The sequence below is a fragment of the Periplaneta americana genome, chromosome 16 (assembly GCF_040183065.1).
Source record: "Periplaneta americana isolate PAMFEO1 chromosome 16, P.americana_PAMFEO1_priV1, whole genome shotgun sequence".
Classification (NCBI taxonomy): domain Eukaryota; kingdom Metazoa; phylum Arthropoda; class Insecta; order Blattodea; family Blattidae; genus Periplaneta; species Periplaneta americana.
Window position 1 is genome coordinate 48,462,153 of NC_091132.1, and position 21,541 is coordinate 48,483,693.

The following is a 21,541-nucleotide window of genomic DNA, read 5'->3' on the forward strand; positions in this document are numbered from 1 at the left end:
TTTTTCTTTTTTTTTTATTTTAGTAGGTTATTTTACGACGCTTTATCAACAGCTTAGGTTATTTAGCTTCTGAATGAGGTGAAGGTGATAATGCCGGTGAAATGAGTCCGGGGTCCAGCACCTAAAGTTACCCAGCATTTGCTCATCTTGGGTTGAGGGAAAACCCCGGAAAAAACCTCAACCAGGTAACTTGCCCCGACCGGGAATCGAACCCAGGCCACCTGGTTTCGCGGCCAGACGCGCTGACCGTTACTCCACAGGTGTGGACTGTATGCATGTTGGTGGAGGGCATTTTAAATGTGTAATTTTCAAGAAGTAGGGGTTGCAACAAATGGCATACTATATTCTATATTTTCATATAATAAAAGTTAATTTAATACAAGATCTAAAGTTATATTTCACTATTTAAGAATCTCTCATTTCTTTGGCCCACCCTGTAGAAGATGCTGAAAACGTGTTACTTCCGTGTACAACTCGTAAACCAATTTTTAAAGCACCACCATACATGTTCTTTACAGCGCGTATTGTTAGAGATTAAAAAGTTTTTGTTTTAGTTGGAATTACCTGTTACAAAATATGTTTTTCCTTCATATTTTAATAGATAACATGAAAGGGAAATGGTACGGTGTAGATCACATGCCTAAAAATATTACTATCTTAGAGAGATTAATTTTGTACCTCTCGTCTGGTTTTCAGTTCCACTATTTCGGACATTCTCGGCAGGTAGCACGTCTTCCGCTTCCAGAATTTCAGCTGCTCTGTGTAGCTCTGGAAAGCGTTCAGAGGTTTCTTAATACCCACGTCGTAATCAGCGGGTCCAGGCACTCCTGAGTCGATCAAGGATTCGTGTTTACCTTTCATCAAGCTAAAGAAGTTTCCCCTGTACCGCTCGGTGTTGAACGTCTTGTCCTGCGAAAATAAGAAACAAGTTAAACTTCAATGCAACTTGTAGGCCACAAAGCTGCAATGCTCATGATAGAGCTGGGGACGGAGGGAGTAGAACTGTTGAGTTACTCGGTTCTATCGGTTTACGTGTTGGCAGCGGAGCACCGAAGTTACTCGGTTAACCGTAGCCGTTACCGGTCAGTTCAAACGTTCAAACAGAGTTCGCGTGTTTTACTTGATTCTAGCAGACAACAACAGGTGCTGTTGTATTTAAATATTTTCTGCTGCAGGACAAATTATTTCCTTATCCCCAAGGCGGGATGAAAGGCCTCTAGTATTGAAGAGGAGTTCATCCTATTATATGACCTGTCAAGTGGACCTAATGAACATTGACAGTCTGAACATATTCTATACATAATAATAATAATAATAATAATAATAATAATAATAATAATAATAATAATAATAATAATAATAATAATAATAATAATAATATTATTATTATTATTATTATTATTATCATCATCATCGTATTAGAGTGTTTGATTAATATTAAAATACTTTAAAAAAGATGTGCATTATATTTTTCTTCTATTTGTGTTTATTGGATTTGTGTTACCTCATTAGTCACAATTTTATTTGTATTTATTTCTACGAATTATGTTACCTAATTGCTTTAATTTATCAATAATATTACTTTTCACCAAAGAGAACATGCGATGAAAGAGTAATGGAACGGAGAAAAACTCTCTCCGGCGCCAGAATTTGAACCCGGGTTTTCAGCTCTATGTGCTGATGCTTTATCCACTAAGCCATACCGGATACCCACCCCGGCGTCGGACAGAATCGTCTCAGATTAAGTTCCAACCCTTGGGTTCGTGGCCGCCCTCTGCACTGCGTCATACAATAGATGTCTATGAACGTAGGACTGAAGTCCACACATGTGCTGAGGTGCACTCGTTATGAGTGACTAGTTGGCCGGGATCCGACGGAATAACCCAAGAGTTGGAACTTAATCTGAGACGATTCTGTCCGACGCCGGGGTGGGTATCCGGTGTAGCTTCGTGGATAAAGCATCAGCACGTAGAGCTGAAAACCCGGGTTCAAATCCCGGCGCCGGAGAGAGATTTTCTCCGTTCCATTATCCTTTCATCGTATGATGACGCAGAATATCTGCATGGAAATATCATATGTACTTCGGTACATTAAAATAAAGAGAACATGGTTGTATTGAAGGCTAGTAATGTTATAAAATAAATAAACATTATGTTCTTCAGTTTAAGATTCCACGTTTTATTGATTATTTTATCCACTTTCCGTAATAGTAAATAATTCTGTGTGTTATTTTTAAGTGTTTTAGGCAGCGCTTCATGGAGTGCGTATCTTCTTTTTTAATTAGCTGCAACGTTTAACGTTCACATCACATGTTAATTTATTAGCTGTTAGTATTATAAATTATTTTATCAATTTTATTTCCTCTGTCATATATAACAACACTGAAAGTTAAATAGGCCTTTCATACAAAATAACTCGGCAAATAGTTGTAATCACGCAAATGGAATTTGCAACCGCCATCTTGCAATGAAGAGAAGCACTTTTTTCTCGTCAATTCGCAAAGCGAAAGCGCTTTACTACAACGCTTTTAAAACACGCTTGGTTTCACTTTCAAAGTACGTTCTAAAATCGACTCAATCTATCTAAATTTTAAATCTGCCGCCACAAATTTGTACTCTGTACTGTACTCGGTTCAACCGAGTAATGACGTCACAGTAGCTGCTCCGAACCGAACCGCTCCGTCCCCACCCTAGTTCAGAAAAGAATATCCTCCCAACACAGGAATTTCTTTATTTGCAGCACCGTTAGAAACTCAATTGTTACCATTATCGTCATCCAAACTGTTTTTTTACACGGTGTTCCGCACCTGTCAAATTCAGACCGGCGAGAAACGATGCATCACTGCTGGACAGAGGGTCGAATAAACTCAATTTATTAATTTATCCATCTTGACTCGGCTTATATAGAAAATGTATTATAAGGATTCTGCGGTTGCACTGAAGGCTAAAAAGGGTTCCGCAGTGGGAGAAGTTTAAGAAACACTACCCTACAAGACTGTGGGATCTTGTAACGACATTACATACCTGATAATTTGCATCACATTGCTGTACACTTCAAAAGCACTTATTGCTTGTTAAGATATTTCTTTTATGCTCGACCATGCAGAAATGTAGTAATTATACACCTGGTAGCAGCCCTTTAATGGACCTCATTAAAGTACACCTATTCATTAAAGTTCAGGTGTTCCACCAATCAGAAAACACCATTGTAGCACTATGAAAGCACAAGTATCGATTATCCTAGGATATGCAATCGAAAGACAACTAGCGAAACGTCACGGAGGCTGGAAATCCAATACTGTCGCAGAAGGTTATGTTCTGTTACTATAATAATTAGCGTTAATTGTAAATAATATTCAAATAAATTCAATTTGTCATCTCGTTTTTCAATGTCTAAATCAATTTCAAGGTTATATCAAATTAATGTTTATTTTACTCTCTAGATTATATCAAGGTCAATGACATTTGTTTCTTGGAAAAAATCAATACTTTCGCGTCTGCGCACATCTCACAATTTACGAGATATTGCACAAGGTCAGTTCCACTCCCCAGTCAGATAAGAATAAGAATAACATGAATACTTATGAATAATTTCAAGTTAGAAATATGGTCGAGCATAAAAAGTCGTATGAAACTTGCCTATAATGGTAATTAAGACGCTCTTATGAAAATTATGAAACGAGCTTGCGCTCGTTTCATAAACATACTCGCGTCTTAATTACTACCATTATAGGCTCGTTGCATAATGTACTATTATATACTTACACTTGGATTATAGAAGGCTGGCCCAAGAGTCTGGTCGTTGTCATCTGGGGGAACTTTCACAAAAGTGCCATTGGATGCTGGCTTGTACCCGTTCGCGTCTATTTTTGTGGGAACTGAGGGAGCACTTCCACGCTCGTCGAATGTTACTCTGCCCACATAAATCTGCAACGCGATAGCCTAATCAGATTCATTAACTTCACCAATATGTTCACAACTTTTCTGTGAAGTATTCTCAACACAGGCGTTGGGTTAACATGTCCTGTAATTAACTATTTAATTTTTTACAAATAATTAATAAAAGATAACATAAAATACAATATAGTAATAATGATAAACGTGAACACCTAATTACGGTAAAAAATACTGTTAACTTCTCACTCTATTATTAACACAACTTGGAGGAGAAGCCTAGAAGAAGTGGAACATGGCATATATCACACTCGGGCTGATGCTCGCCACGTAAGAGATTTGTGGTCGTTTATGATGATGTAGTCGCAGTAGATATGGACATCATAGTTGTACGGTTAAAAATACTGATTTATTAAATTGGCACCCTTTACACATAGGCGCTTCCACTCGATGGTAATGTATCTCTTTACAAGTAAAATGCCCGGAATTCCAAACATCTCATTCCAGATATGCAAATACAATTCTGAAGAATTTCTTAAAGTTAACTGAGTTCAGAAACAAGTGCTACATATTTCACAATCTGAACATAATTTTATCGTCTTTTTTAAGTTACCTTTCCTCTGCTTGTTGGCTTTATAATCCACGGCTGCGCTTCATAATCTTCCATCAAATCCAGGCCGTCCTCATAGTTGTCCTTGTGTTTAAAACGGGGCTCTGAGTACCACAATGCCGTGCCTCCCTGAGAAATAAACAAAACTTTAACTGTAATATATGCTGCACACCTAACCTCAAAATATACAGTGAGACAGAAAAGTCGCTTGACAAATGTAGAAAATACATCGTGTCCCAGAAGGTTCTTTACAACTTTGAGCATGGTGGAATATAAAAAAAATCTGTTTCTGAACACATTCCTCGTGTAAGCCTAGAAATCCATATAAATATTACACTCTACCGTTTTTTGACAGAAGTATTTACCAGTAGACTACGTGAAGTCAGACCTATCATAGTTACTTGCTAATGCAGGCTATTATTAACATTAATTTATTAATTTCTTTATGCTCGACCATGCCGAAATGTAGTAATTATACACCTGGTAGCAGACCTTTAATGCATGTCATTAAAGTACACCTACTCATTAAAGGTCAGGTCTTTCAGCCAATGACGACTCAGGCTACAACTGTTCAGCCAATGACAGATCAGCTTTCTACCGTTATAAAACCGCAAGTATCGATTATTCTCGGATATGCAATCGAAAGAGAATTAGCGAAAAGTCACGGAGCCTGGAAATCCAATACTGTCGCAGAAGGTTATGTTCTGTTACTATAATAATTAGCGTTAATTGTAAATAATATTCAAATAAATTAAATTTGTCATCTCGTTTTTCAATGTCTAATTTAATTTGAATGTTATCTGTGTAGGTTCTTATGGCCTAGCAAGGTCACTGTGGACATCTGTTCCTCGGAAAAAATCAATACTTTCGCGTCTGCGCACATCTCACAACATTGCTCCAGGTCAGATACAATTAAAATTAATAATATCAAGTTAGAAATATGGTCGAGCATAAAAAGTCGTATGAAACTCGCCTATAATGGTAATTAAGAAGCTCGTATGAAAATTATGAAACTCGCTTGCGCTCGTTTCATAAATATCCGTACTCACTTCTTAATTACCTTCATTATAGGCTCGTTTCATAATGTACTATATTAAATGCTCGTTGTATCACTTTTATACATTGCTCTGGTCTCATAATCATAAGTAGAGAGCGGAATTTTAGGCCCTAAAAACTGGCATTTTAGGCGCCTAAAATAGGCTCTTAAACTTCTTTATTTAGGATCTATAAAATAAAAAATAGGCTTTTTTTGTTAAACAATGTCACTAATATAAGATTCAACATTTATTTAACGCAAAATTCTAAGATGAAAAGAAACTTCCACACATTTCACACTTTACAAGGGTACACGTGCATACACAAAATGAAGACATCTTGTCTTTAAGTTAGTGTTTTTCATTCACCAATCACATTTCCATAGTTTGCTTCACAGTAGATGATCAGCACCTATTGTGGCTATTGTGTCGCTCACTGCTGTACTTACAAATGGTGAGAAAAAAGAAGGGGTTGTTATCTGTCTTGGAATGTAAGAGAATGCTTATTCCGGTACAACCCAGCGAGTTTGCGTTAATTGCTGACAGACAAAGGAAGATATAATAATAATAATAATAATAATAATAATAATAATAATAATAATAATAATAATAGTAATAATAATAACAATAATAATAATTTGTCCCACAGGAGTTCTTTTACATGACAGTAAATCTACTGACATGAGCCTGTCACGTTTAAGCATTGCCATTGACCTAGGCCGGGATCGAACACGCAACCTCGAGCACAGAAAGCCAGCGCTATACCGACTACGCTACCCAGGTCGACTGAAAGTTGGAATTTTAGGATTGAAAGAATGTAAGAATGAGAAGGGGTGGCCCGGAGATACTTCTCTATTGTAAATAATTGATTAAATGGCGATCTTACTCGTGTTAATTGTGTAAGCATGTGCGGCTTACAGCTGTTTCGGTGCTTCTTCACACCATCCTCAGAGCCTACTAGATCTCGACGTCATCTCGAACTTCGCTGCCTGTTGTGTGGGTGCGTTCGATTGTTGAAATGTCGTGTCAAATAGTGTGTGTGTTCTGAAATTGATCTGTGTGTTGAGAATTTGATCAGGGTGTGTTTTAGTGTGTCTGTATATTTCATATTGTTCTAGTGTGTTGAGTTCTTGGTTTTTGGGTTATATGTGTAGGATTTCCATGCCTGTATTTATGTTATTGTATGTGTGGTTAGGATTAGTTATGTATTCGGCACATTGTGCTTACACAATTAACACGAGTAAGATCGTCATTTAATCAATTATGTATATTCAATTGTTAAAAGTAGCGTACGAAAGATTCAATATGAATTCTCTATTGTGTTGTTGTCCGTCTTGGAATGTAAACTGTATAGGATGTTAAGAAAAACAGTCGACAGTTATGAAAAATGATGCAAAAACTTAAAAAACTTAAAAATAGGTACTAACGTCGAAATAGGCGTTTTTAGGCACTATAAAACCTCTTTATTTATACCTATATTTCCATGAAAAATGTAAATATTAAATCTCAAACCTGTATGTATAAAGGAAAAAATAGGTTTTTGCCTAAATTCCGCTCTCTAATCATAAGAGAGTTACTGCTGCTCTGGACTTCAGCGCTGTTACGCCGTCCACTTTCACCGCGGATGTAAACTTAGTCATATCGAGCGTTGCAGCAAGCAACAAGTGTCACTAAGCCCAGACCAAATCGGCGGCAGAGGGGACGGACAATCTTGTTACGTGGAGCAACGTGAAGCGCATAGAGCTGGGGACGGTTTATCCACACGAAAACACATTACACACACAGCAAGCCAAGACTCGAGAAAACTCCCATTACGCGACTTGAAATCTGATTTATCACGAATATAGGAGCATTTTCACAGCATTGCGGATAAAAGTGTTTGCTTTCCTTTGGAATATGTGACCTATTACTCCCAAATTATATTGTAATCCTTTATTTAACGAATCTTTATGACAGAGATTATTCAGAGAAATTCATAAATACAATTTTATTGCAAGTTAGATATTGTCTCACATCTTTTTTACAATGCAAGTTGCGAGAATGTTGTAATTAATTGTAATTCATTACTAGAGCCAGGAAGTTCATGCCCTAAAAACCTACTAAATATAGATTCAAGCATGTCTTTAAAACCCTTAAAATATGCCAATAAATATGCACGAATAAGATTTTACATTTCTTGATATCACTAATATATAAGTAAATAATAATAATAATAATAATAATAATAATAATAATAATAGTAATAATAATAATAATAATAATAATAATAATAATAATAATAAGCAATAGCTCAATAAATGAACTTAATAACATTATAAGTCGAACTAGATGAGATTAAACTACTTTAATTGTTGAGAGCGGCACACTACTGTACCGCGAAATTCGCTGGTGTGCCACGAAACTTTCAATACTTTTCTGGTAAAAATACGTAATTATAATAATTTCACTCAATATCAGTTTTCAAAAATAGAATATGATGCTTTTATTTTTAAAAATCCAAACTATGGATTTTATGCAACATAAAATAATTTTTTTAAGTATTTATTTATTTATTTTAATTTAATTTTATTTATTTATTTTAATTTAAGTTTATTTATTTATTTATTTACTTATTTATTTATTTATTTATTTATTTATTTATGTATTTATTTATTTATTTACTTATTTATTTATATATTCATTTATTTCTTTATTTATGTATATAACAGGGCAAAGCCCCAATTACAATAGACAGCATAGATATTTGTTTAAAACATAGAATTGCAGATAACATGTAAAAAGAGATAAAACAGATACAAATGCAAGATACAAGTGTAAATACAAATTAAAAATGAATGAAAAAAAACAGACAAATAGATACTACCTAAATAAAAGACACAGATATAGAGATACAAAATAAAAATAAATGAAAAATATTTTTAATGAGCTTAAACGCGAAAATATGCCACAATAATATAAATAGGCCTATCATGAAATATTATGAATTTATAAAAAATTCAAAATATGCAAATATATAGAACATACAATTTGGTTTATATAAATATTTAAAGAAAATAATCTGCCCTCAATGAGGGTGACCATAAAGATCCAGAATAAAAGCACTACAGAATAATTTAGAAAGACAGGAATTGTTTAGTAAAAAAATTCAGAGAACTGCAAACCCAACAGAATCATCAATGGCCAAAATATAAATGGTAATGTAATATTTGGATTGAAATGTTGATGATTCATGAAGATAATTAATCAGCAATTAATTAGAGCCAATGAAAAAATATATGCAAATGCATGAACTTTCCGGCCCTATTCATTACAGACAGCCCTTTTAAAATTATTACGTCTATTTACAGGTAGTGAAGTGTTACTAATTTACATGTTTAATGCCATTCATCGTTTCTTTTACAATACAGAGATCTTATAAGAAATACATTAAAAAGGAAAACTGGAGTATATTGAGTAGGCCTATTTCCTGAACAAATGTAACCCATGTAGGTTGGATTTTCTGCAGTAAGAGTCTAACAATGATAACCCTGTGATTTTATTTTTAAATTCCCTCCTTTTATTATCGTATTACGTGGCACATTAAATTATTAAAAGTACGTTTTACAGGAATACAAAAACAACACAATCAAGTTTTATAATCATAGGTACGAGTAGAGGCCAACGAAACAAGGCAAACAATCCTCGCAAACATACGTTCGGAAACCAGACGTTTTCGAAAAAAACTATAGGATTCTAATGTCTCGTTAGTGTAAGTGGTCTGGGCTAATATAGCATCCGATGTGCACTGGAGGAAAAGTGTGTTATAAGTTATAACATGTGCTCAATGTGACCACCCTTCAAGATAAAGCAGGTATCAGAACGTTTCTTCATCGACAATCGTACAAGTTGAAGTTTCCCTGGCGTGTCTTTAATACGTTGACAACCATAGACGCATTCCCGGAGTTCGTTAACATTATCGACAGAGCTTGAATACACAAACATTTTCATTATCCTCATCCAAAAAAATCCAGAGAATTGAAGTCGGGGCACCTGGGAGGTTATGGTGTTGATAAGCCATGGCTGATACACCTGTTGTGTAAGTTTGTGCGTAAGAACTCACGACCGTTCATATGAAAGTGAGCCGGTGCTCAGTCATGCACTTATCACAGCAGCTGCCTTTCTCAAAGAGGCATATCGTCCTAAAGGTCGAGTAGCTCGTGTTGGAAAAAGGGCGGTACGGATACTACCAAGTCTGTTAGGTAAGAAATGGAGATGCAGATGTACCATGTTATTTGAGTGGTGGCCACAGTTATGACATATCTCGGAAACTATTGGTTTCCGGATCAATGTTTGTTAAGAACTTTTCTTGTTTCAATGTGACCTCTAGCTATCCCTCTCTATTACTGCAATTGAAGTACCGGTACATAAGATAATTGTAATATAAGGGCTTTATAAGAAAGGTAATTTAAACGTAAAAATGACGTTTGGTTGCAAAGTAGTAAATTTACTTTTCTATCATTTGTCAAAGTTTTAATTAAGGATGATAAAATGAACATGAATCATTTTAAAAGGTACAATTATTGAAAGTACAATGTTGGAAAACAAAGAAACGAATGCTAGGGAGGTGGTAAAAACAAACAATTGCTAGGGAGGTGATAAAACAAACAAATGCTAGGGAGGTGATAAAAATTGTAGGATAAATAGCCATGATAGGTTGAAACTCGTCGTTTCGTACCGTTTTATTGGTCAAAACTAGTATGACATAGTAGAAGTGTAATAGTCGAAATAAAATTAAATTACATAATAAGATAGACAAAATATGGTTCGACAAAATGTACAAAAATTAAATAACATCAAAATATGCTGAAATAAACATTCGAAATAAAAGTTTGTCATATAATAAAAAGTAAATACAAATTATTAGATGGAAATTTGTATCATACACATCTCAGCAAAATAAAGATTGTATTATCATTTATCGAAAATAAATAAAATTGACGAGTTTAGTTTATGATGCTTATACAAGCAATTTCTGACAAATACATCAAGAATCACAGAACTTAATATAGAGGGATGATAAGTAAATCGAAGTAGAAGTAAGCAAAGGATATGAAGCATAACTACACCAGATATATTATTTACATATGGCAATATTTCTGTGCATGACGATATCAGAAGTATTAAAGTCAAGACCACAAACATCGTGCATACGTCTGAACACACTGGATACGTGTGTTCACAATGAGCATTGACAGTATTTGCTCTGTGCAAGCATGCCGCAGGCGTCTGTCCATGTTCCATTGCACTAAACAAAGTACTTCGTGATTCGATTACAAACGGAATCCCCTGGGATAAACAGCTTGTGTGTGGACGTCCCCAAACGGATTAATATTACAACAACATTGCCTATTTAAACAGAAAATTTTGAGGAAGGATACTTAAAACTCACCTACATGCGTTGAAATGTAGACAGGCGAGACAAATTCGACACTGTCGAACCTCTGAAGACACCCTCTCTAGTTGGCACCATATACATTGCAGTCTATTGGGTTGCTTATATTCTGCATGTTTTCTGAACTAACAGTTTATCCGCAGAATTATCTGTTCCCAAAGGAGATGACGATGACGATGAAATTTCTATACAACTAGTGACACTTTTTGGATGAAACTTCAGTAGAGCTGTTTCGATTTCTATCAGAGATATTGCCCATATTCTTACATTGTGCCGGTGGACATATCCAGAAACGTGAAAAGTGACCTTATGACTGAACAGCATACGCCATAAAAACTGTTCGTCGTTGTCAACATATTTCATTAAGCATACTCACAGCAAACTCATACCTTTCGTGATTATCATCTATATGAAGTGCATGTAATTGCAGTTTATAAGGAGTTAGATTAAGACGTTTCTTTTAAAACTTTATGAACTGTTGTTTTCAGAAGTCCTAATTGTCGGGCACATTTACGAACTGATTTATTTGGACTCTGAACAAATATTCTCCGGATGGCTTCTACCGTTTTATCATTTGTGGATGGTCTTCCAGTATGCTTTTTCTCCAATAGGCTTTTGGTCTCTTTTAACTGTCTATCCCAAAGACAATGTTATTCTCGTGTGGTGATTCTTCATTAAATACGCACCGAAATTTATGTCGCACACGATTCAAATTTTGCCAGCCACAAAACATATTGCACTTTTCTTTGGGCACCCATCTAGTATAATTAATTGTAACAATAACAATTATTATTGGATTTGTTTGATTTTTACCTCTTTTGTTTCCTTCAGTGTCTCAAACTTATAGACGAAAGACTTTGAGAGTTTTATTTTCATCTGGCACCAGTGTTACATATCTACCTCTATTAAAATATATATATATATATATATATATATATATATATATATATATACATATATATATAGTACATAAAACGCTCTGAAACCCTACCAAGACTTTTGGAACACAGGGTTTGCATATCGTCATTCGTTATAGCTTGCCTTTTTTTGCGAACTTGCAAAACATTTACCACAAATTACAAAATAATCCGGATATTTCTGAAGGATGGTTTTCTATTTATGCTGCACTTTTTCTGGAATTGGTTCTGAAAATTTTCTTTTAATACTTTTAGATATCTTCGCTACACGTTTCCGGGCATCTGGCATTGAACTGTTTGTTGATTCCAGATGTTTCATAACATTTAGGTAAATATTATTTGTCAAGAGCCGTTCTACTTGGGAGATCATTTTTATCAGTGTCTGAAATGAGGATTTAAAGCTTTAGAAAACGGAATTTAACAGATATCATTTCAAATTTCACATTGTGTAGCTGAAAATGCTTCTTCACTTTCTTTTCTTGCTGACGAAATAACATTTCTCACATTTTTTTTTACAGAATTACAACGGCATTTTAATGCCTTACAGTCTATTTTACACAACTTACATAGTATTTTTTCTCCTTTTACGGTAAAATGTTGACTTCCAAAATCATCTATAAGGACATACAATTTGAAAACACGCGATTTTCCTGGTTCCGTCTTAATAAAACTGCACTACACGTAAGAGAGGTTACTTCAATCAAGGCGACACTCCAGTTACTGAAACGAAAGTGTACACTCACTCTCTCCTCTGACGTCATGTATCCTAACTCGCGATATAGTTATGCTGATGTCTTGTTTACAAAGGAATTGTTCCATCTCTTAATACAAGTTTCATAAAGCGATAGAGCACGAGCGGAAAGAAATAAGTTTTTGACAAAACGTATTACTGGAAACAATGTAAAATTACAAATTATAATAATTACACGGCATAATGAATTATATATATGTAACTCGGCGGTTCAAAATCATCAATGGAGATAATTAGTAATGGAGAAAAATTCGTCCCGGCATCAGGAATCGAACACAGGACTCTTAACTTGGCGCGCAGAGTGCTCTTACCATCTGAGCTATGCCAGGACCCGATCCACAACGCCGGCGGAACTCTCCTCTATTTGTATCGTCAATGGCCTACTACCTGCATTTTAGGCATGCAGAAGCACATATTTTTATTTTTATTTTATCTTTATTTTCATTTAAATCCACCACCAACAGAAGCAAGCTTCCAATTATAGGTGGCTTACATTGATACATATAGAAAATACACAATAAGAAAAAAAACAAGCAACACAAACGAAAGACAGAAAATACATACCGGTAATAGATGCTAGAATATAATATCGCAGTTAATAGTAGTAGTAGTAGTAGTAGTAGTAGTAGTAGTAGTAGTAGTAGTAGTAGTAGTAGTAGTAGTAGTAGTAGTAGTAGTAGTAGGGTTTAAAAGGGGCGCGTCAGCCACTATGGCTATTTGCGCCCTTATCTGAAATTCTTAATAAAACAAAGACATAAATAATATAATAATCAGAGTGCTAAAAGAACTAAAAAGCGTTGTCACGGTAAAACGAGGTACACAAATGCAGTATACGCAAGGTGATTTGTACAGAATTATAAAAGTGAGCAATTCTACGACCCTAGGTGGTATTCAAAACGATCAAATAAAATAATAAAACTAAGGCCACCAGAGATAAATTGTGTATCACATTTCAAAAACAATAAAATTTTATAAATTATTCGGATGTATAAAGTCCGAAATGTCAACAATGTAAAATCAAATATAAAACAACTAATGTAACCTCCGGATGTAAAGGGTCCGGAGGATAAGTAAAACGGGTTAATAAAAAACTAAATCACCTTATCCAGTTCTGTATTCGATAAAAATCTCAGAACTGCATTTGTACAATTAAAATCATTTCCAAGAGCGTCAAGTAATGTTGGCCGAATTCCATATTGCCGGCGGACACGGTCATATTTCCTGCAACGCCATAACCGTGTAAGTTGAACACGGCACATATCACACTCCGGCTGAGACTCGCCACGTAGGAGATTGCAGTTAATATAGTGCCAAATGTCAATTTAGTAATACAGAATTATTTTAAGACTACTAGAGTAAAAACATTATAATACACTTATTCATTATTTAAATATCTAAGGAAATACAATTCTTTTTAATATTGTATGAAATTTTTTAACTATTAAACTGAAATCTAATTGAGAATCACAGTTTAAAGACAGAGAGTTATAAGTAGGGGTAGGATTTTGATGACCTATAAATCGTAAAAAAATATCCTAAAACAATGCATTTATGACTTTAAAATCTTTCAAAAATGCCCTTAAAATGCCCTAAAAATTGATCTTACATTCTAAAATTGGCTTGGTAAGAAAGGAATTTTATGCTGCTTAATATTTAGACTAGTAATTAAATTAAGTTCTAGTACCAACATTTAAGTTTATTTAATTTTACATAATTTTTTCTAAGTGATACACTTTAATTAATTATTTTACCTGATGTAGTTTCCATGTAGCCCATCACAAGGCCACTCTTTTACGGAATTAACAAGTATAGAGGAGTCTATATTGAAGGGATGATTGGACTGATCCATTACAAGGGGTGTACTACGTTAAAAGGGCAATATTTATGTAGAAAAATAGTTAAAATATTATACAAAATAATGGATATTAGCCACCGGCGTAGCTCGGTCGGTTAAGGCGCTTGCCTGCCGATCCGGAGTTGCCCTCGAGCCCGGGTTCGATTCCCGCTGGGGCTGATTATCTGGTTGGGTTTTTTCCGAGGTTTTTCCCAACCGTAAGACAAATGTCAGGTAATCTATGACGAATCCTCGGCCTCATCTCGCCAAATATCATATCACTATCACCAACTCCATCGACGGTAAATAACCTCGTAGTTGGTACAGCATCGTTAAATAACCAAGTAAAAAATAAAAGGGTATTAATGGACAAAATATGTAGACAAAATATCGAAGGAAATAAACATTATTTTATATTAATAATGGGGATTTGTGGCCAAAATTAAATGAAAATGCCTAAAAAATGTCCGAATATCACAAGAGATGCTCTTATGAGTTGAAACAGGCAAAAATGCAAAAAAAAAATGCCGTAACAAATATGTCTTAAAGCACTCGGTTTATCACATAACATATAAATACTAAAGCGGCTATGTTTCTGGGTTACTAGAAAAAAGATGCAATTTCATCAAAATCCTAGCCCTAGTTATACAGGGACATCATTTTATTTTTACTTCAATTTTTATTGTACCTGAGTTTTTGAATGTACTTCATTCCCACCCCTTCTACTAATGAAGTTTCAACTGTTTTCCAGACAGAATCAAGGCCGCTTATAGTAAACAGCACTGAGTTACTGAGTATAGTACGTTCCAGAAATATGTTCGCGTTTTCCAGTGACGAAAGAACTTTTAATATTGAATCATATTTTCGCACAGGTACTGTCCGTTTGCCTACGTCACATCCCGATTTCCCCCACCTGCTTCTGCACGGCCCTCTGTAAAAGCAGGGCTGTCTTAGCTCTTTTCTGAAAACATTAAGTTCTGTTATGAATTGGACGTTTACGTAATATGATACAACTGTTTAAAATTACTTAAATAAAAGGGTCTCGTTAAGCAATTAACTGTCACGTGATTCCCCTCCTTTCTACGATCCTGCGGCATAACCACTTGGACGGAGAGTAGATAGCATGTCCGAGTAATTTTATCTATGCGGGTCGGGCAGAAGTGAAGATTGAATTTACATTACATAAGGTACTCTTTTATAGAGTAGGTACAGAATTATTTCAACATGAGTTACTAGTACGAAGGACGAAACTGGTAATTGGAATTAGATGCAATAGTCTATAGTGCGATAATATGCACAAAAGAACTGAAGCCTATAGGCTATCGAACTGAATGGCTACCATCTTCAAAAATGTGTTTAAATATCCATTTTATGATTATTTTTCAATTGAACTTCATTATTCTCTATATTGTACGCTAATGTGCTGTAGACAGTATAATATACACTACATAATGAACACGTTCGCATGGATAGCTCAGTTCGTGAGTAAAAACACTCATTCTTAATACAGTACTGCATTTTGATTAAATAAAAATCCTAATGAAAATTATCGAACTCAAAATCGCCATATGTCCTAGTTTACGTAAATGGATGAAGTACTTTTCTTCCATCCTATATCTAGTAAAGTGATGTGTTTGTGTTTTACGCCAGTATCATCGAACTCCAGTTGTGGAAGGGGGGTAGCGAACGGGTTTTCCGGTTCTCTAAAGGTATAGCCAGGTTAATATTAAAAATGTTAGTAAAAATAAAATGATGTCCCTGTATAACACACATAACAAACAATGGAGAGTTTTTGAAGAAAAGAAGTTCTAGGACTTAATGACTTTATGGCCATTTCATTGATTACACAATATTCAATAGAAGACGGCGAGCTCCTCTAATAAGAATACACATACTATCAATGGAGAACCGCCACTGGTTCATACACACTTCTCCTGTCTTTGGAATGAGAGCACATTGCGATCGGACGGAGTTACAACTGTGCTAAATTGTGACACAAAATCAATTGTCTGCCAGGCTTCATGCAAACAATTCATAAAACATCAAACACCTCTCACAAATTGTGTAAGCCACTTCGGTGTCAAGCTATTTGTAAGGATAAACATCGACACGCGATGGGAACATTCATCGACTGGATGACAAATTTCAAAATACAAGTCGCGAAGACATCAATAATTCTTTAAAAATGACTAGAGGATCAGCCTAATATTAAGAGTCTCCAGTTCAATTGCCGGCTAGATAAAGTGAAATTTGTAATATACAAGGATTTATATTTCTGCAAGTTTTTCTAATATTTTTTTCATCGACTATTACACTTTTACTACGTCACACTGCTTTTGACCAATAAAACGGTACGAAAGGACATCTTTCAACCAATCATGGCTGCTTATCTCACAATTTTATCGCGTCCCTAGCATTTGTTTAATTTTATCGCGTCCCTAGCATTTGTTTATTTATGCTCGACCATGCCGAAACGTAGTAATTATACACCTGGTAGCAGACCTTTAATGCATGTCATTAAAGTACACCTACTCATTAAAGGTCAGGTCTTTCAGCCAATGACGACTCAGGTTACAACTGTTCAGCCAATGACAGGTCAGCTTTCTACCGTTATAAAACCGCAAGTATCGATTATTCTCGGATATGCAATCGAAAGAGAATTAGCGAAAATTCACGGAGGCTGGAAATCCAATACTGTCGCAGAAGGTTATGTTCTGTTACTATAATAATTAGCGTTAATTGTAAATAATATTCAAATAAATTCAATTTGTCATCTCGTTTTTCAATGTCTAATTTAAATTTCAATGTTATCTCTGTAGGTTCTTATGGCCTAGCAAGGTCAATGTGGATATCTGTTCCTCGGAAAAAATCAATACTTTCGCGTCTGCGCACATCTCACAACATACGGAACATTGCTGAAGGTCAGATACAATTAAAATTAATAATATGAAGTTAGAAACATGGTCGAGCATATAAAGTCGTATGAAACTCGCCTATAATGGTAATTAAGAAGCTCGTATGAAAATTATTAAACTCGCTTGCACTCGTTTCATAAATATCCATACTCACTTCTTAATTACCTTCATTATAGGCTCGTTGCATAATGTACTATTTTATCACTACCCTAGCATTTGTTTCTTTGTTTGCCAACATTTCAAACTGCACTGGTCTGGACGTGAAACAAAAAAAAAAGTTACAAATCACTCCAGTCAAAGCACAGCACTTTCAAATATGACACGCATTGGCATTCAAGAACAAGAATTGATAAAGATCACTGATCATAGCTATGAATCTTCCCTGAAACCCTAGTTACAAATAAATGAAGAGCACCATTCGAAAATCCTGAATAAGTTGAGGATGTATATCAACGAGTTCCACTTCTTTTACGCACACGTCCAATATAACATCAACTGAACCATAAACCACTAAAACATTCAAATTTAAAAATTGTATATTCAATAATTGTTCCTTTTAAAATTATTCATGTTTATTTTTTATGTCATCATCGTTAATTAAAACTTTTCTTGTGTTATTTCATCATCCCTAATTAAAACTTTTCTAACACTTGTTTATATTATTTAGGTTATGTTCAGGCTTCGAGACTTCGGACCCGATAGAGCAGTTCAGTGGGAAATCCGCATAACGGCGTACTGAGTGTAGTGGTAAAGCGTACAGTGGGTGGGGGTACTGTAGAATGAATGACAACAAATTCGCAAAGGAAAACGCTCTGAATTTGAAGGTTCTGACGAATAATTTGGTTTTCATACAAACCTATTTTCAAACTGTGTCTGAAACTATTACACGGTTATAAAAGTCAGAGCAAGAGATGCCGGAAGCCCTCAAATTAATTTAGAAAATGATGCAGAGAATTAATGAGACATCAAGTACACCGGTTACTGAACGTGTAAAACAATCAATTTTATCTAAAAATAACGGATATGGAACATTGTGTAACATAAACAGCAAATTAGTGGACATAGAGTCACCCGAGAATAAAGGACTGTCTCTTAGAGACTGCAATGGTGTTAGGTTTCTTCATTTTGCACCTATCACGTCATGCGGCGTAGAGCGCAGCTTTCTACAGTACAAGATTTACGTTTGAGACACTGAGAATGTATCTTGTAGTACATTGCAATTCGGTACTGTAACTGCACTTCCTAAAAACGACCAATAGGATAAATGAAAAAATTAAAATTGCTACATGCTATTTCCACCATTAACACTGTGTATAATTAAACACAAATGCTTATAAGATACAGGGGAATAAATGCTTTTATATTCTTTTGACATTTCATCATTGTGTAATGCACATTTACTTTAAGAATGTACAGTTTCCCTGGAAAAGGATGAGACGATTGAATATTCCTAAGTCTCAGATGTAAGACACTGCGCATGATCGGAGACCAGAGCACCGATACACAAGATAACGAATATTGAGTTACTTAAATTCAGGCTATTTGGTTTGTTACTAGCATCGTTCCGAAATTCAATTAAAAAACTGCAAAAAATATGATAATATTACGTAAATAAAAGATAAATATATATATAAATCGTGTAGTTAAATCGACAATGGACCTTCATGACTAGATCGACACCCGCACAGAAAGGAAAGCTTTCATGTCGTTTCCATAGCTCAGACGGTAAGACTTCTGCGTGTTGTGTAGAAGAGTGCGAGTTCGATTCTTAGTCTACACAACAATTTTTTTTTGTCTAAATAACGTTGAAATAGCTAAGTCACGTTGAAATATAGTTTTACAAAGTCCTGAGATTAAGTGTTAATGATCGCAAACAATACAAAATTACATGTTATAATATTATAAACGTTAATCTAATGAATGCATTTATACACACACATATATACAATGTAAATGCATATATATTAAAAACTAACAATTAAAATAAAATTTAAAAAAATATATAATAATAGACAAACTTTTACAAAGGTTTAGAGTCCTTAGGCTATGTCATTTGTTGAGTAATTATTACAATAATTTATTAATAGCTTTCCCATATGTGTAAGAAATGCACTCGCAGAAAACAATTTTTGTTAAAAGTATGGCTTTGGATTATTTCATTCTCACCCCTGCAGTTAATTTTAACTATTTTATCTACGTGTTTGCATTCAATTTTATTCATGTTATGATTGAATGTATAAGCACTGTTGCAGTTATTGACTAATTACATATATTAATAATAATTATTAAATACATCTGTTAAGTAACCAATTGCAGTATCTTTTGCAAAATCTTGAATGTTTAAGTTGTCAATAATATTTCTGTACTATATACTATAATACGTTAAAAGAATTTGCAATAGATTTGGGATCCTCTACTTTATAATCATTGGTTTTAATGAAAAAATATTTTCTTTCTTAGGATATCTACAAGTTTAAATTTAATAATATTACGAATAGGTTTAATTGCATTATCTGAATTTTGTACTTTTCTACTCAAATATATTCTATTTCCCTCTTTCATAATTTTTGATAAATTACACTGTACTTCTTGCAGTATTTAAGAACATGAAGATCATTACATTGCAACTCATTACATATAGATTCTTCTTTTTAATACATGATATTTTGAAGTCCCTGCGTTATCTACATGTTTTAACTTTTGAATTTTTTCACAACATTGAGTGGAGAACATCCACTGAAGTGATTATGAAATTAAGTGAAAAATTCAATATATTTACTCTTAATATCAGTAGTACCAGTATCGTATATGTTTTTCCAAGATTCATTTTGTAGACATAAATGTAAATAATCACTAGATACAGCAATTACGATCCTTTCTTAGTTTTTAAATTAATATTTTGAAATTGTTTAGTGACATTGGAAACACATAGGATTTGTTTATCATGGTCAGACAAGCCATTGATTATAGGTTCTGTCGAATAGGAATTCAGTCTAATTCTGTGTACAAAACGTTTATCAATGGCTGTGTTACTTCAGCTTGTATGCTATGGGAAAATGACCCTACGAATAAGGTTTCCAGTTTCAAGGAGTGAATTTAATTTACTTTTACGGAAAAGTTCCGAGAGATAATCTATGTTTATGTCACTACAGATCACAAATTCCATATGAGATTTCTGAAGTCTTTTCTTTACAAATTCAATGTTGGCTATAAATATTAATAAATCATGTAAGAAATATGAATGATTGTAGTTATAAGTCTGATTTACATTATAAAAAGCAAGAAGTTACATTCCTCGGCAAGATTCGAACTTCCGGTGATGGTTTTGTCGTCCAACGCACAACCACGGACCTATTCAATGCTTATGTTAATAACATACAATTTAGCTGTAGCAATGTGGTGTCATAACTTGGGGTTTGTTTATTTGTTGTAATTAGATTTAATTTGATTAGTTTCGCAACAATTGGACTTCCTGTTATATCCTGTAATTTAGATATTTAATTTAGGGTTGATTTATTAACTCTTACTATGCAAGATGCCTCTTATTTCAATAATTCTATATCATGTTAAATAGTCATTGTCTACACTAAAGTATTATCGTCATCTCTCATATCTCATCGTAATGGCGAACCGACGTGACATGAAACAGCGAGTTATAGCTCTAGTTGAGGCTGGATATGGGGCTAGATCTGCTGGCCGTTTGGTCGGTGTTCCTGGAAGTACAGCCGCGAGATGGGTTCATCGTTACCAAAATTTTGGGGAGGTCGAAAATCGCCCTATTCCTGGGCGTCCGCGGATTTCTTCATTGGAAGAGGATGCTCTTTTATTCGAGACAGTTCGACAGGACCCCTTTCTGACTGCTAACGAAATAAGAGCAGCATCTAACTTTCCCGGCTCTTCACAGACTGTGATCAGCAGGTTGAGGAACCGCGGTATTAGGAGCCGGAGGGCTGCGCAAATGGAAATATTGGGGGAAGCACAAGCTGTCGACCGTCTTGCCTTCGCTACCAATCGAGTGGATTTCGATTGGAGAAATGTAATTTTCTCCGACGAAACAACCATCTCGAGTGATTACGAAGGTCCTGTCCGTGTCTATCGTGAGGATGGTCTCCGACGTGATCAGCGCTATGTGCACCGACGTGAAAGATCGGGGCGC

At 34.7% G+C, this 21,541-nt stretch overlaps 1 protein-coding gene across 1 annotated transcript in view; it reads right to left on the minus strand.

Annotated features, from left to right (window-relative positions):
* LOC138691388 (sperm-tail PG-rich repeat-containing protein 2-like) overlaps positions 1-21,541 on the minus strand; it is an 88,802-nt gene that overhangs the window by 20,524 nt on the left and 46,737 nt on the right. The window contains exons 3-5 of the mRNA XM_069813300.1: positions 4,507-4,632; positions 3,765-3,926; positions 679-909 (exon numbers count right to left, since the gene is read on the minus strand). Coding sequence (XP_069669401.1) covers positions 679-909; positions 3,765-3,926; positions 4,507-4,632 — 519 coding nt within the window. The remainder of the gene's footprint in view (positions 1-678; positions 910-3,764; positions 3,927-4,506; positions 4,633-21,541) is intronic.